Source organism: Dunckerocampus dactyliophorus, chromosome 10 (assembly GCF_027744805.1).
Source record: "Dunckerocampus dactyliophorus isolate RoL2022-P2 chromosome 10, RoL_Ddac_1.1, whole genome shotgun sequence".
NCBI classification, from domain to species: Eukaryota; Metazoa; Chordata; class Actinopteri; order Syngnathiformes; family Syngnathidae; genus Dunckerocampus; species Dunckerocampus dactyliophorus.
This window is the reverse complement of record NC_072828.1, coordinates 25,629,406-25,646,133: the sequence shown is the minus strand read 5'-3', so window position 1 is coordinate 25,646,133 and position 16,728 is coordinate 25,629,406. Positions and strand designations below refer to the sequence as shown.

General features: G+C 40.7%; 2 protein-coding genes and 1 long non-coding RNA gene across 4 annotated transcripts; 1 reads left to right on the top strand and 2 right to left on the bottom strand.

Moving 5' to 3' along the window:
- Window positions 1-8: 8 nt before the first annotated feature.
- ccdc124 (coiled-coil domain containing 124) lies at window positions 9-5,135 on the bottom strand. The gene is made up of 5 exons (XM_054790542.1): window positions 5,028-5,135; window positions 4,135-4,312; window positions 2,651-2,840; window positions 2,462-2,567; window positions 9-906 (listed from the first exon to the last, which is right to left on the bottom strand). Exons 2-5 carry the CDS (start codon window positions 4,291-4,293, stop codon window positions 702-704), a joined length of 660 nt encoding a protein of 219 aa, XP_054646517.1. The 5' UTR covers window positions 4,294-4,312; window positions 5,028-5,135; the 3' UTR covers window positions 9-701.
- Window positions 5,136-6,997: 1,862 nt separating this feature from the next.
- On the bottom strand, window positions 6,998-15,206 carry cluap1 (clusterin associated protein 1). Of its 2 annotated transcripts, XM_054790607.1 has the most exons (14): window positions 15,129-15,206; window positions 14,790-14,836; window positions 14,583-14,694; window positions 14,437-14,521; window positions 14,174-14,353; window positions 14,001-14,096; window positions 13,843-13,926; window positions 13,632-13,765; window positions 11,718-11,859; window positions 11,344-11,416; window positions 9,739-9,876; window positions 8,981-9,033; window positions 8,850-8,891; window positions 6,998-7,338 (listed from the first exon to the last, which is right to left on the bottom strand). In XM_054790607.1, the coding sequence occupies exons 2-14, from the start codon at window positions 14,809-14,811 to the stop codon at window positions 7,171-7,173; spliced, it is 1,329 nt and encodes a 442-aa protein (XP_054646582.1). In that variant the 5' UTR covers window positions 14,812-14,836; window positions 15,129-15,206; the 3' UTR covers window positions 6,998-7,170. The 2 variants fall into 2 exon arrangements, with proteins under 2 accessions (XP_054646582.1, XP_054646584.1); XM_054790609.1 differs by lacking the exon at window positions 8,850-8,891.
- On the top strand, window positions 12,379-14,354 carry LOC129189189 (uncharacterized). The gene is made up of 2 exons (XR_008572752.1): window positions 12,379-12,473; window positions 14,231-14,354. It is a non-coding gene; the product is annotated as an uncharacterized LOC129189189 (long non-coding RNA).
- Window positions 15,207-16,728: the final 1,522 nt, after the last annotated feature.

Below are 16,728 nucleotides of genomic sequence, written 5' to 3'. Positions count from 1 at the left end.
AAAACACATTGAGAAACAAAACATGAGATTTATATATATATGTATACATATATATATTTTTAAGATTGGCTGCATAGGACACATCATTTTCAGGCAAATTAGATGATGGCACGTCCACATGAGTTATTACATTTTGCATTTAATGAGAAAGGAAATCATCGGTAGCTCAGCCAGTGTGTCCACACTTTGAATGGGTTTACCTCAGATGTCCCCATCCACTTGTCTCCTAATTTGTGAGGGCAATACGAATAAAAAAAAATAAAAAATCACAGCAAACTAATGGCCACACAGTCTGGTGGAGGAGATAAGGGAAGCTGAATTCAGCCACTCCGACACATGGTCACATTAAACTGTAAGGCGGGGTGGGAGGGAAACATAACGGTACGCGAGAATGGTGAGGTGTCTGATATATGCAATGCACAATTAGACCTCACCTGTAAATTGAATGATGAACTTAGAAGATTTTAATATGTTTGTCACTGGATGATTAACTTTAATAAATTAGTATGGAAACATTTGAACTCCAATCTGTCCAAGTAAGCTTGAGAAAATGATGCCATGATGTCATTTCATGTATAAGATGCCCTGTTAGGAAACCGAGTCCTCTAGCAGGAGATACTGTATCAGGAGTAACAATTAATTTTGGATGAATTAAATATCCAATATATGTTGTTTGCAAGTACTAATGTGGGGGGGTGCCTTCACTTTGCGTTGTACACAGCAAACTTTTGATTCAGGGGGTTTTCGGGGGCCTTTGTCCACTCTTTCTTCAGCTGCTGCTTCAGCTGAGACAATCTCATGTTGGGGTTTTCCATCTTTAAGCGAGGCATGTTGGCTTCCTCGAAGGAAGCGAAAGCGGCTTTCAGCCTGCGCTCAGGATGGCGATCCAGGTCCTCAGGCACCACGCTGGAAGACAGGAGAGTTTGCAACATCAAACATGCTTTGGGGAACTGTGAGTCTAAAGGGCGTGCTTATACTGTGCAAGACTTGAGTCTTCTTTCCTCCCGTGGTGGCCTGCACTCATACTACGCTACAGTCCATTTCAAGCCGACGTCAACATAAAATTTGAGGGCCAAACGGGGGCATTTCTGAGGAAAATCAGTCCTTTTATGGCGACATGTGTTGTAGTACTGTGAACTTGAAAGCAGCATGAAATGACAACAGCAATGACTGTCTCGATACACGGCAAAATAAAAGAATGGCAGTATTAACCTGGATTCTACCACAGCACCTAACAAAATGCACCCAAAAAGAGATTTGCGCATGTACAAAGCTTTATTGTCAGTATTGTCAACGTCACTCACCCAGCCTGAGGGGTGTCGACTTAGACAGGTTCTGCTGTACCATACTTGCTGTATTACAGTCATCCCTCATTTATCATGGTCAATTGGTTCCAGACCCGAGTATGATAAGAAAATGTCCACAAAATAGCATTCATTATCTATAAATGGAATATTCCCGTAGTTAGAGCATTGAAAACCTGTTTACGACCTTCTAAATAGGGTTTTTAACATTATTAGAGCCCTCTAGACAGGAACACCCCTATAGTTGCCTTTACACTCGTATTACTTGATATAGTAGGCACACTAAGAATAAATAAGACTCAAATCTTGTATGTGTTCCCCAGGGAAGGAGAGTGAGTGTCGGACAGGACCACATTCAACCACGGAACAGCATTATTTATTAATAAATATTTTTTTGAAAAACTGTGAAAGAGTGAAGCCACGAAATTTGAACTGCGAAGTGGCGATTGACGACTGTACTGCAATTTTCCTGAATTTGTGGATTATTTCTAGTTGTAAGAGTTTATTTCTATGTGCAACGGTGGTGGTGATCATTAATAACGGGTAAGTGACTGCATAATTACATCACAACTACGTTACAATTGTGTAGGGCGGCAACTAACAATTATTTTCTAAGTCGATTAATCTGAAGCTCGTTGTTTCGATTAATCAAGTAACTGGTTAGGCCCTAGACGAACCAAATCAATATGAACCAAACACAAACAGTTAGTGTTTGGCCCTCAACATATCAGAAAATAGGCAAAAATGTCCATCACTGTTTCCCAAAGTCAAAGCTGATGTGTGTCTTGTTTTGCCTAAAACAAAAAGGTAACAGGTCTGCTTTCATAGACGACTACATTAAAAAAATATTTACATTTGAGAAACCGATGTAAGAGAATATTTACATTTTTAAATAAAATAAATCTAACACCAAAATAGTTGTCAATGAATTGGATAATTGATTAATTGTTGCTCGTGCATGTCACAACACACGAGCAAGCGTAACGTGGATTTAGTTTGTTTTTGTGCGTTTTGACACTTGATTTTCATTTTGAAGCACACCTGTTTTTTCCTGTTCATGTCTTTGTGTGCGCCTCTGACCAATAAGAGAAGAGAACGTGGCTTCAAACCAGAGTAGGGTGCCTACCCCTGACCGCATGAGAAGGAATGATGGGTACCTGAGCACAGCAATGGCATCTTCTATTGTTCTTGCTTCCACCGATCCTTCCTCTATGAGAATTCTGTTCACGTTTTCTTCCAGTGGAGCCTCCAGATGACTCTTCTCTGGAATTCATCATTTCAAAGTGTTAGGCTGATGAAGCCTGTGCCGCCTAGAATTTTAACAACATCATCGTCTTGATGCTTACGTTTTGGCTTGAACTCCTGAGGCTGCTGCACGTTCTGAATGGCCTCCTCAATCTGTGCCCGAGTCACTTTTCCACCGCTTCCGCCATCCTTCTGGGACTTGCCTTTCAGTTTGGCGTTCTCCTCATCCAGAAGTCGCTGGGTCTCCTTTTTCCTTTCCAACATCTCCATCCTTCTCTTCTCCTTGTCGTCCTACAAAAGGTAGAAAAGGGTCTTCATACTTACAGAAAATATGCATATTGAAGCAAATCGGATCTATTCTTGGCCTAAATTAAGCATTTCCAAGCATAGGAAATGGCCAAATGAATGAAAACAGAAATATAAGGCATTCAGATGACACATTCAAAGACGTGAGATGTAGCATTCTTCACAGGACACTAGGTGTCAGTAATGTTACATTTATAAGACACTAAAAACCAGGAAGTACACTGTCCACAAAAAACAAGGAACTCTCCCAATGCAAATGTGTCAGTCTATGTTGTGTCTTTTTTATGTCTAATGCCTTATTTTCTATCATAAAGGTATACGATCTATATTGGGTAATACAAGTGTAAAGTTGACTATAGGGGTGTTATTTAAAGTCCAGAGGGCTCTAATAATGTTAAAAACGTTATTTAGAAGGTTGTAAACAGGCTTTCCATGCTCTAACTACAAATATAAAAATGTAACATAAAATACAGTAGGTCCCCAACTTACGAACACAATTGGTTCCAGACGACCGTTCTTATGTCGAATTGTTCTTAAGTCTGGGAAAAGGTAATATTAGCAATTATATAGGTACTACATGTACGTATATACATATACAGTATATGTGTATGACAATAATAAACAATAATAAAAGTGATATAATAATACGTAATGATAAATGTTATTTACCTTTGAAGAGGAGTGGCCGAGCATACGTCGTTGTGGTGGAGGAGGAGGAGGAGATATTGAAAAAAAGGACAAATCGTCGTCGTCGTTAGACTCTTCTAAAAAGAGGTAGTGTTCTGTGGGTGGTGTAGAATTAAGCAGGCCTATTAACGCTTCATAAACTTTAATCACACGCTCTGTCCAGGTTGTATAATTTAGCTTTCCATTTAGCTTTATCTCCCCAGCGTCTAACTCTTCCTCTGTTGGTCCCATTAGCTCTAACGCTGCCTCTGTTGGTCCCATTAGCCGTGTCACAGTGCCCTCGACTGGTCAAGCATGTACAGTAGCAGTATAAATACTGATTGAGCAACTACAAGGCAAAATAAAATAAAATATAGACTAGTTGGCTTGTGTTCGTATCCGCGGATGTTCGCTAGTCGGGTGTTCGTAAGTTGGGGACCTAGTGTAATGAAAATTCATTTAACTTTGGACACCCTTGTCTTAGTCCATACCAGTTGTATACGATCATAGAGTTCAATATCAAGTACAGCTGATCCATGGAACTGCAACGACTTGAAGCCAAACTGAAGTACGGATTGGGGATTTTAAACATGAGTTTGGAGACGGCGCCTACCTTTCTCTGCTCTTTTTTGAGTACATGTTTGTCAGTTTCCTGCCACAGAGCATCGTCCTCCTCCTGCTTCTTGCGGGCGTCAGCTACTGCCTTGGCCTCCGCCTTGCGGGCTCTGGCCGTGGCCGCCTTGGAGTTCTCACCCTGGAACTTCTTCGGCATCCCAACAGCCGCTGTTCCGCTGACAAGAAAGAGGAAATAACTTCATCATGAGAGACTGTGACTTTTTTTCCCCCCAGATTAATGTAATCACTTTCAAATTGTGTCTTTAAAACTATCGCATTGTATATGATCTCACATATACACGAATCTCACGAAAAGTTAGGGATATTCTTTTTGCACAACTTCCTAATCTCTACGTCGGAGCATAACGGCAAAATTCACAACAGGTGTGTGACCAATGAATCGACCTTAAATGTCTTAACAAGTGATCAACGGTACCTCATTATTGCATGCTGTCAACAGGATGTTTCTCAGAGGGAAGTAGCCACTGAGCTTCGTGTGCCACAGTGACAGCGCTGAACATTCCTAGCTTTTGTGGGTAGTTGAATATATCTACACAACAACAAATACTATTTCTAACATTTTACAGTAGTTAAATGTTCAAAAGGGGTTGGAGGGGGACTACCAGGTACAATAACTGCGTCGTTTCAGAATAGAACCAGCACATTTACAAGCTAACAAAAAGATGCGAAAAGAATAATTCAATATAAAAATATAAATACATGATTTCTCTCCAAATTAGCGACAGCAGCTCTGCTTGCTTAGGGGGACCCACGGCTAGCCGATGTTAGCCAAATAAACATGGCTCGTTGTTTATTGACCAAACCGCCCATCCATCTCCCATTAGTTCCGTCGGAACACCAAAAATGAATACAATTTAAGAAGATTCATACCAGTATCAGACGAAATTCAGGTCGTAACTAGACGACTGTAGGTTGTTGTTACGAAGAGGCATCCGCCGCCACCTCCAGTCCTTTCACTTAGCGCCGCACTCTGATGACGTAATCAAATAACTTGCGCTCCTGTCATTCTGAACGCAGTACACACATTTTGATAGTCATTTATATTAATAATAGCTCTTGGAAACCATGTGTAGTAGCTTTTCTACTTATAAATATATTCAGTACATGGCAATTTGGTGGTTTACGGCAATCTTGCCAAGTGAGAATAAAAGAGCAGCCTTGTCAAAAAGAATAGTACACCTTCAATTTTGGAAGAAACAGCGGACCTTTCCCAACCATTTTGGTGATTCCTTTCATGGTAATGAAGTATCTGGCACAGCCAGTATAAATCATTTTAACAACGTCGACGCTGAGAACACACGTCACAGAGAGCGAAGACGTTTGGGCGGTGGATAATATCATGATCACGGTTTGAGGCACTAATGCTAGAAGTTTCACATCTCCTCAGATCTTTCCCACTGCTGGCAACAAATCAAGGTAGTTGGTTATTTAATTTTATGTATCTATCAATCTATTTCCGTATCTGGGCTGTAATGCTGATGCATCATAGCATATCATAGAAATCTCCAAATTAGAAACACACTTGGGGGACAGAAACACTCAAAGATTATATACTAGATTACGTTTTAACACAACCTGTTTGACACGGAAATGTGTGTGTACATATTTATACTTGTAGCAATATCCATACATAAGTTAATTACATTTGGCTAGTTGGCTAGGAGTTGGGCTTTGATCTATTGTTCAAGTATAACGAGGTGTCATTGCTTTTCAATAAAGAGCTTTAGATTAGATGATGGTACACAGACGACTAAACTGAAATTTTATTTGGAAAATTCGCGATATAAACTACTGTATATGGATGCTCTGTAATTTTACAACAGAATAGATATCATGGGCTAGAATATGATGAAGTTGATGTCAAGTGTGTGTGAAAGTTTGTAAATCAAAAGTCACTGGAGCTCTCGTGTCAAACGGGAGTGGGGGGCGTCGAGTCTTGTGAGTGCCCAGGAGGAGCGACTCGCTCTCGACACAAGGTCTTGATACTTTGCTGTCGTCCTCACCTCTCACCTTGTTCGTCAGACAATAAGGGGCAGAAAAACCATCACAAAATCAGAAAGCACGACTAATCTATGCAGGAAAGAGGGCGTTACACCATATGGCAGGTTAAAATCCATCCAAAACAGTCGACCAGCAATAGCAACACTGTACTTTTCATCCATCCATCCATTTTCTATACCGCTTCTCCTCATTAGGGTCGTGTGGGCATGCTGGAGCCTATCCCAGCTGGCTTCGGGTACTTTTCAATCTCCCGATATATGGTATGTCACAAGTGAGTACACCCCTCAAATTTCAGCAGGCATTTTCATTCCAGTATCTTCTCAAAGGACAATACAGTGCACCACTGCACATTTGCAATTAAGCAGCAATATATAGATTTTGGTATGAATTACCCATCAGTTACTGTTAAGATGCTGGATGTGGAGGTCCTGGGGCTGGTGTGGTTACCGGTGGTCTGTGGTTGTGGGGCCGGTTGCATGTACTTTACTGCCAAATTCTCTGGAGGTGGCTTATGGTAAAGAACCGAACAATTCAGTTCACGGGCAACAGCTCAGGTGGACTTGACACACCTTGTTTGGCATAGAAATTGGTGTGTACATACGCATGGTTATATTCCTTCAGCAAAAAAAAAAAAAAAAAAAAATATATATATATATATATATATATATATATATATATATATATGCGCTCACTTCCGTACTTGGTGTGCAAGGGCACAAACTTAAATATACATTTTATTTAGGCTTTGATCAAGTAGACACAGCATAAATACTATACTACTCCACTGATGCCGTGCCATGACTTTTCAGTAAAGAGCTTTAGACAAGAAGATGGTAGAGAGAGGACTTTACTTCAAAATTCACATGATGTAAGCTCTCCTGTATATGGATGCTCTGTGCTCCTGCGATGGATTATTACTATATTCACTGCTATACAATTTTACAATAGAATAGATATGACGGGCTACAAAATGAAAAAGTTCATGTAAAATGTGCGTGAAAGTTTATAAAAATCAGAAATCGTTGTCGCTCTCCTCAGACAGGGGCGGTCTCACGCGTCCCCTGGAGGAGCGGGTCGCCCTCGACACAGGATCTTCCAAACTGTCATCATCCAATGCTTTGCTCTCGTCCTCGCCTTCTTCGTCGTCATCTTCGTCCACCTCAATCTCACTGTCTTCGGACTAACGGGGGCAGAAAAAAATATCACACAAATTCACAATTGTATATTTACAATAGAAGTAATATAATACAGAAAGTACTAGTAATCTATGTATTGCTAGGAAGAGGGTGGTGCACTATATGGCAGGGAACAATCCATCCAAAACAAACAATTTTATTATATACATTAAAAATGAAGCTTACGGCTTGTATAGCAGTATAGATCTACTATCCACTGAAAATCGCTCAACACAGAGTTTTTGTCGAAGCAGGTGGCAACACAAGTTGTTTGCAGTTCCACATGGTGGTACTGTCATGGTCTGGGCCTGCATGAGTGCTGCCAGCACTGGGGAGTTGCGGTTTATTGAGGGGAAACATGGTTTCCGGCGTGTACAATGACATTCTGAAGCAGCCCACCCACCATTGGGAAACTGGGTCACATGGCAGTTTGCCAGCACAATAACAAGCCCAAACACCTCCCAGATGAAATACCGTATGCCCCAACACCTGAACTCTATGGAGCACCTGTGGGGCATCCTCAAGTGGAAGGCGGGGTATGCAAGATGCCAATTGCGCTCACACTAAATATTGACACTTTGGGCAAAGTTTGGACATGTTCGCTGTGATGTGTATGCACTTGTGTTGCCAAGTAGTGTGACAATAATGGCTGTGTTGACTTATTTTCAGAGGACAGTAATCTATACAGTAATCCCTCGCCACTTCACGCTTCGGATTACTCTTGTCACGGTTTTTCAAAAATATATTGAGTAATAAATCATGCTGTTTTGTGGTTGAATACGGCCTATTAATAGTCAAAAAATACACACATTTAAGCAAATTGTATGTATTTTTGCCTACATTAAGCATTTAAGCATAAAAATGTCTGAACAAACTAAAATACAAATATAAGGTATTAAGAAGACACATTCAAAGACGTTGTCATGATAGGTAGCATTCTACCCTGATCGGTGTAACACAAATGCGCCAGAACAACAGGCTTTTATTGCAGGTTTGAATGATCTCACAACAGACACAATCCCTAATAAAAACACGGGCTACTGTTATGGCCATAAACCATGCCAAGATGAAACAACACTGAACACACACTGTCCGCTTGTCAGTCAACTCCCCTTGCATCGGAACACATTTACAGCAACACACACGAGTACAAGTCTTATTTATGTCTTGTATGCCTTATTTACTCGTATTATGTCTACTAATACGACCGTAATGGTGACTATAGGGGTGTTATTACATGTCTAGAGGGCTCTAATACTGCTAAAACCGTATTTAGAAGTTCACACACAGGTTTTCTATGCTATAACTATGAAAATATTCCATTTATAAATACCACTTCGCTAAAATTCACTTATCGCGGTCGGGTCTGGAACCAATCAACCGCTATGAACGAGGGATTGCTATATCGCAGGGAAGTACTTGAAGTCTTCCAGTAAAAATAGAATGTCAGGATGGATTATTATTCTAATTTGAATACACAAAAACACAGTTAACTAGACGATAACCCTTCACAAACCTTTCCCCTCTGTTTTGGCCTTCTGGGAATGGCCAATGTTGGCTTTAAATAAACAGGTGAGTGCAAAGAGATTGATGAGATAGTCTTTCTGTGTACAGATTGTTTTTGGATTCCATAAAAGCAGCCTTTACCTCACCACTGTCGCCACCTTGCATGTTCCCGATGAATCTTGTTCCTCCTCTTCCTGGAGGGAAAATGTTATATATTAATGGTAATACTGGTTGAAATGAATGCATTATTGTATGTATCAAAGATGCTTAGTTTTTCCTAAAATTCTGTGCATTTTATGTGAAAAATGTTGTTCTACCACAATGCAAACTACAGTCACAATTAGTAATACTTTTCATTTTAGGGACACTACAAATCGAGACCTGCAGAATACTGTAAATTTCGTACTATTAAGCCACACCCACCAAAAATTAAAAATAAAAAAAAAATAGTTGCATCAATAGAGGCCGCACTTGTGTATAAGCCGCAGGTGTCCGTGTTGTAACATGGGATATTTTTACAGAAAGACACACTATAAACCTTGCAATTTTACCTACACTCGGTGATCCCAGTGTCACTCGTTAGCGCCGATGAGTGAGACGTGAGATGCCTTTCCCCCCCGCTCCCTCATTGCAGTTTGGTCCAAACAGAAGCTGTAGTAATTTTACACTTGATCAAACTTAAGATTTGTCATATCAAAACACGATTGCTGCATAAGACTTCAAAACGGGATATTAGCTCCACTTCTAGCCAATGTGCTACTTCCTGAATCTACACTGTAAGCATCATGGGAACTGTAGTTCATCATTGTTTAAGTCGCAGGGTTTAAAGCGCGTGAAAAAAGTAGCGGCTTTAGAGTCCGAAATTTACGGTCATCAGCACTGAAATCAAAGAGACATACTGAACAAATCGTTCGTGTGTTTAGCAGCCATCAAGCCATTTCGAGTAGGCCGTGGATTCGAGGGCCGAGATTCTTCCAAGTCACTGTCCAAGTCCGCTTCGTCCTCAAGAACATCCATGTCAGAGTCCACATTTTTCACTGCAAGAAAAACATTTCATAACATAAATATAAGCAACATGTTAGTCGCCGTCCTCTTTGCTATTGCAGTGGTGTCAGAAAGTGTTTGCCTCCTTCCTGATTTCTTTTTTTGCAAGTCTGTCACACTTAAATGTTTCAGATCAAACAAGTGTAAATATTAGTCAATGACAACACAACTGAACCCAAAATGCAGTTTTTAGATGAAACCATTTTATTAAGGGAGAAAAAAATCCAAACCTACATGGCCCTGTATAAAAATGAAAAAAACAGACTAATTGAGATCTATCAGTCTAGAAAAGGTTATAAAGCCATTTCTAAAGCTTTGGGACGCCAGCGAACCACAGTGAGAGCCATTATCCATAAATGGGCCAAACATGGAACAGCGGTGAACCTTCCCAGGAGTGACCAGCCAACTAAAATTATCCCAACAGTACAGCGACGACTCATCCAAGAGGTCACAAAAGACCCCACAATAACATCCAAAGACCTGCAGGCCTCAATTCTCTCAGTTAAGGTCAGTGTTCATGACTCCACCATAAGAAAGACACTGGGCAAAAACGGCCTGCATGGCAGAGTTCCAAGGCTGCTGAACAAAAACACGGCAAAAACATTAAAGGCTTGTCTCAATTTTGCCAGAAAACATCTTGATGATGCCCAAGACCTTTGGGGAAATACTTGTTGAACTTTTTGGAAGGTGTGTGTCCCATTACATCTGGCGTAAAAGTAATGCTGCATTTCAGTAAAAGAACATCATACCAACAGTAAAATATGATGGTGGTAGTGTGACGGTCTGGGGCGGTTTTGCTGCTTCAGGACCTGGAAGACTTGCTCTGATAAATGGAACCATGAATTCTGCTGGCTACCAAAAAATCCTGGAGGAAAATGCCCGGCCATCTGTTGGTGACCTTAAGCTGAAACCAACTTGGGTTCTGCAGCAGGACAATGATCCAAAACACACCAGCAAGTCCACCTCTGAATGGCTGAAGAAAAACAAAGTGAAGACTTTGGAGTGGCCTAGTCAAAGTCCTGACCTGAATCCTATTGAGATGCTGTGGCATGACCTTACAAAGGCGCTTCATGCTGGAAAACCCTCCAGTGTAGCTGAATTACAACAATTCTGCAAAGATGAGAGGGCCAAAATTCCTCCAGAGCGTTGTAAGAGACTCATTGCAAGTTATTGGTATCGCTCAATTGCAGTTGTTGCTGTTAATGGTGGCCCAACCAGTTATTAGGTTTAGGAGGCAATCACTTTTTTAACATAAGGCCATGTAGGTTTGGATTTTTATTGTCCCTTAATAATAAAAAGTTTCTTTTAAAAACAGCATTTTGTGTTCAGCTGTGTTGTCACTGACTAATATTTACATTTCTTTGATGATCTCAAATGTGTGACAAACACACCACACCACTGTATATATTGTATGTGTGAAAATATAGACATAAGATTTGAGGTCTTCTTGTTGGTCTCACATGAGCTCCTCATGAGATCTCTGTCCTCTTCCTTCAGATTTTGCTGCATCAGCCTTAGAGTGTTCTCCGTCTCCTGCATGGAAAACAAATGGACAACATAGAGAAGACGAGTGAGAGGTAAAGCAGACAGGAGAATCTTTACTTAGCCGGCATATTAAATAAGGTATATGACATACTGTAACATAACATGTTTCAGATGGTAATACATTTCACAACATACAGCTGTTTTAATACTTATACTAACTAGCCGTGCCATGCCAAAGTCCCACTAGCAGACCTTTATATTCTGTTTTGAGTTCTTTGAGGGTTTTTTTTTGGGTCATCGCCGTCACTATTTTTGATGCCAGTTAAAAATCACATCCTTTTAAACCTACCTCAAACCTCTCTTGCTCCAGCTGATGATAATCTTCCAGCTGAGACTCTAGGAAACAAAGGTTCTTAAACTTTGCCACATAGACCTCATATTGCTTTTGAAGTTCTTCTTCGATCTTCTCATATTCATCCATGAACGCTGGTCTAACACAAGTGAGAAGACAAAAGAGACATTAGTGGATGACCTCGTCAACTAATTTGCATAATTGGCTACGACGCATGTGTCCTTTTTATGGAAAACAATGAAAAGCAAAAGAAATATGTTTAGAAATACATGTGAACTTTCTTTTGTCACATCTTTTTGTGTTTTTTTATGTTTAGAAATACATGTGAACTTTCTTTTGTCACATCTTTTTGTATTTTTTTTTTTATGTCACAAGCAAGACAGAGCGGTCTAGTTAGTCTCCAAAAAAAGTGTCCAATAAGACCAGAAAAAAGGTCTAGATTTATCGCAAGTTGTTTTTTTGAAAACAGAATGTAGAGGGGTCTGAGTCCTCGTTGATTGGCAACACCGATCCCTCCTGCTACATCTTTTTATTCTCGGGCAGACTAGGGGCCTCATTTACCAACGTTGCCGTACACAAAAAAGGGGTTAAATGTGCAGACTTTATGGAAAACATTAGTCCATCCATCCATCCATTTTCTAAATCGCTTCTCCTCTTTAGGGTTGCACGGGCATGCTGGAGTCTATCCCAGCTGACTTCGGGCGACAGGCGGGGTACACCCTGGAGTGGTCGCCAGCCAATCGCAGGGAAAACGTTAGTATTTATGGAAAGATTATACATGGACAAAAGTGTGCATTCCTACGCATACTTTCACCCATGCGTGGAGCTCATGCCATGATTTTCAGACACGGTAATCAGCGACGCCCGATTGTGACACAGCGAATTAAAGCTCATACTAACGTGAAACACCCAGATGACCGATAAAATACACATGCACCACATATATTTGACAATGTATAAACCTTCCTCTAATTGTGGCTATGTGGTACGGTATATTTATTTGTTAGTGCCTAGGCCTGTCACAATAATCGATAAAACGATTAATCGAAGGATAGAAAAAAAACGAGGTCGACAATTTGACATGTACGTATGCCTGTTCCATTTACTCGTTTTGCTGTAGCACACAGGCTGGATGACAAGATGGTTCACTCTGCTTGTGTCCGAGCGCATTGGTTGTATAGCCAAATTAAGAGGAAGCGTGAGCCTCCTGTCAGCTATTCAGCGTCTTTGTCGCAGTACGTGGAGGCGGGGGTTAGCTACGTAGCAATTGAATACATTGAGTGCTAGCTAGCAGTTAGCAAGCAAACGCTAATGTGAATGAAAGCACAAAAGCGATAGTTTCTAACCCAAATGCCGCAGTTCCAGTGTGGATGTGCTGTGGGGCATTCGTTCCAGCGTTTGGCGCTTGCCTGGGCGTTTGATCGGGCGAAGTGAATGTATAGTGCCGGGTGGGTGGCGCGAGCTCCCGATACCAAGGGTATGTGAAGTGGTGACGCCCTGCGATTCCTACATGCTATAGTAGGCAGCTTGTGTGCCTCACACAGATACACTACACTCGAGTACCATCTAGTGGCTGAAATGTGACATGACACATTATTGATTATCTTTGATAATTTATAGCACAATTATCGACCAGCAAAATTGTTTTTATCGTGACAGGCCTATTAGCGCCTAAATATCGAAAGATGTTTCGTTGTTTGCATGATGACCATGAATGTCCTGCAACCCTCAGCAAAGTTGCTTAGACAGCAGACGTAGACTTTGTTGTTGTTTGCAAGCAGTTATAATGTAATGTGGGTATTTCAAGTACAGTACAAAGCTGCAACTTAATCATTATTCTGTATTACATTTAGACAATTCAGATCCATCTACTCTGAATTCATTATTTGTGTGGTAACACCATCAACTCACCGCACACTTTGCAGCGTCTGAAGCCTCTTCCGACTTCTCTCCAGTTCCTGTTGTTTCTTTTCTATCTTGACATCCAGACTGGCCTCGTCAGAAACAATATTATTCAACATTTCTTTGGTCTTCTCCACCGTTTCCTTAATAAGAAGAAATGTATGGCGGTATTAATATAACTTAAAACAAAACACGTAAAGGTATCAAGAGGAATATTTACCAAAGCCTCTTTAATGGCAGCTCTGAGGGCCCTTTCAGTGCCATCAATCTCCAGGGGTCTTGCAATGGCCGCAGTTCTCTTTTCCTAAACATGTACGTACAAGCTTGCACTCTAAAAGACAATAAGGACTCATTCAAAGCACCTGGACTTCCACTCACCCTAAGTTCCACCTCCTTGCCCAGTAAATCATACAGAGATGCTCCTTTAGACGTGACCTCAGATGCCAGCTGTCGAGCTTCTTTAAGGTCTGAAATCTGCAGCAAGGACGGTAGACTGAAAACTTTAAAAAATGACCTTTTTCATCTTAAATATAGGGAAACAGGCATCATACCCGTGAGCTAATGTCGAACTTGAACTTGCTGCTGTCCTCCTCCACTCTGTCCTCCAGGCCCATCTGCTTGGTCTTCATGGCGCTGTACAGCACCGAGGTGATCTTCAACATCTCCTTCACTGCATAGCCATCAGCCTGGTAGAGGCGCTTGGTGTTCAGCTTGATGTGAGCTTTAGTCGCCTTGGGAGAAGGACATGCAGACATGCAAGATGACGAGCAGGTACCTCATGGGTGTAAAGCAACAATATTGGCACACACTATACCATAAACTGAGCCACAGCCTTTATGAAGAATACTCTGTCTGACTCTGTGTCCACATCTGCGGGAATATCCATTTGAGGCTCATATCTATGACATAAAACAAAACCCAATTATTTCTGATGGGTGGCTGGGTAGACGGATCGAGTACCTTTTAACAAGCCATATCATGATTTCTGCCACCAGGTTGAAGTTAGGTGTTCTGAAGTTCTCCATCGATATCAAGCGGGGATAGCCCAACGCCCTCATCATTTCTGTAAAATCTGTAAAAAGATGAGCAAATTGCACAAACGCACACGTGTATCCAGTTCAAGTGTGTTGTCAACATGGTGCTTATGGTGTTGTGATGACCGCTTACTTCTCAAATCTCTGAAGGACATTGTCAGTACTGCCGAGTCCTCACACCTGAGTGTCAAAAGCACATTTTACAACAATGAATGTTTTATGATGTAAGTAAAGCAGAGCTATGGATGCGTGGTAGCTCAGAAAGTGATAATATGGTGAAATGGCTTCAATTAATGGTTTAAGTTGGAGCGTGCCAATCTACTTTGTGGTTAGTGTGACGAGTAGTAAGCTAGCTAGACGCGTAGCGCGCCGCTACTGTACTTGATTTTGATTCATAAAATACATTCTCGGTGTTAGCTAATCTTAGTAAAATCGATAATATGTCATGTTTACAGGAGTCGCCAATGGTTACCTGTTGACCAGCCAGTCGAGCGGTCGCCCTCAGAGTAGTTCAGCTAGGAAGGAAAAGCGAACGATTCCTGTCCAATGGTGTACAGTTATGCTCAAATGTCAACCAATAGAAGACGAAGATATTGACAGAGGCGCCATTTGCAGTGCCTGAGCGTAATAATATTTGTAAACCAACGTGTTGCTTACGTTCCATATATAATCGTTATTTCATTGGTTGGGTGCGTGAAAAAGATATGATAGTAGGAAATTCACTTCTAATGTATTTATGAATTGCAGACAATATAAGTCACAAACGTACCGTTCCAATATGGCTGCCTTACACACGCATCCACCTCAAGGCTGTGCGTGTAAAACTACAACCAAGAAAAAACACAGCAGGCCAAACATTTCAGACCCATTTTAATCAGCGTCTGAAGGATATCTGTAAAAAAAAAAAAAAGCAAAAGTACAAAAAGTAATGGAAAATACTGAGTTTAAGTACATTTTTGAGCATCCCAAAAATAAAATGTTAACCTTAATTTGCAGTTGTAGTAGTGATGTGACATGTATTGAAGAAAATGAAACCTACTTTTGATTTTACTATTTGCCCACTGACTCTGGCTCACATCTAGTATTGCCTTTCACAGGCTTATTTTGAATGCAAAACACAAGATTACAAAACAAAATTAAAAGCCTACTGTCCTGTGGAGAGGACATCTTGGGCTTTCCAGTGATGTGTTTGTTGGGGTCTGTCCAATCAAATAGAAGATCTGTCTTTCCAGAATAGATGGCATCGATGGCATACCACCCAGCATGTGGGTTATGTTTTAATTTATCCCGTTATTGTGCTTTTAGGTGGGAGTTGAGTCTTTGATCAAAATTAGAATCAGCTTTATTGACCAAGTATGCTGTCACAAACAACCAATTTGACTTCGGGTTAAATTGGCTCTCACTATACATATACACACACACGCATAAGAAATAAATACATAATTATAAAGTAAGATTAAAATGTTAACGAATAGTTTGAGGTGGTTTCGGTAACATTTTATCCTTTTTTAAGATACTGAAAACAACACAATGTGCGCCAAGCACCAAATGCATCAAGATACAGAAATGTGTGTTTAACCAACAAGAAAAACGTTTTTTTACAGTATCCTTATGAAAAACAAAGGAAATGAAAATGAAAGTGTGGCCAAAATGCCAAAAGCAACAGTTTCAATGTTTTTCTTTTATGTCCAATTTTTATATGACTTAAAAAAATTAATCTATTAAGTACAGCTATACACGTGTTTATATTGTAAAAAAAATCGTGTAAAAGGTGAAAAATATTTAGTTGGAACGAAATCATTTTCTGACTAAAACTGCACTTTTTCTTTTCCTGGGTCTTAGGGATATATACAATTTTGCAGTATTGCCAATCGGCCACATGGGGGCGACACCGTCCAGTCGTCACCGAAGTAATGTTTTATATTTCTTCGTTCCGCATTCTTGACTCTCAGCACCATGGAGCAGAGCGGAGAGCCTCCTCACAACAACTACCCGGCAGGAAATGACTCTCCTCTCCGCGGCCTCGACAGTAAACGCCTGAAAGAACTGGAAAATGTCGCCCTGCAGACAAC

What these genes read in the sequence shown, in the direction of transcription:
- cluap1 (XM_054790607.1), bottom strand. Translation starts at nt 14,811, where the DNA reads ATGTCCTTCAGAGATTTGAGAA. An exon ending in ATGATATGGCTTGTTAAAAG is followed by an intron (nt 14,522 to 14,582) that starts GTACTCGATCCG and finishes TTTATGTCATAG; the next exon opens with ATATGAGCCTCAAATGGATA. An exon ending in CTGCCATTAAAGAGGCTTTG is followed by an intron (nt 13,766 to 13,842) that starts GTAAATATTCCT and finishes CTTCTTATTAAG; the next exon opens with GAAACGGTGGAGAAGACCAA.
- ccdc124 (XM_054790542.1), bottom strand. Translation starts at nt 4,293, where the DNA reads ATGCCGAAGAAGTTCCAGGGTGAGAACTCCAAGGCGGCCACGGCCAGA. An exon ending in TCAAAAAAGAGCAGAGAAAG is followed by an intron (nt 2,841 to 4,134) that starts GTAGGCGCCGTC and finishes TACCTTTTGTAG; the next exon opens with GACGACAAGGAGAAGAGAAG. An exon ending in TCAGGAGTTCAAGCCAAAAC is followed by an intron (nt 2,568 to 2,650) that starts GTAAGCATCAAG and finishes GATGAATTCCAG; the next exon opens with AGAAGAGTCATCTGGAGGCT.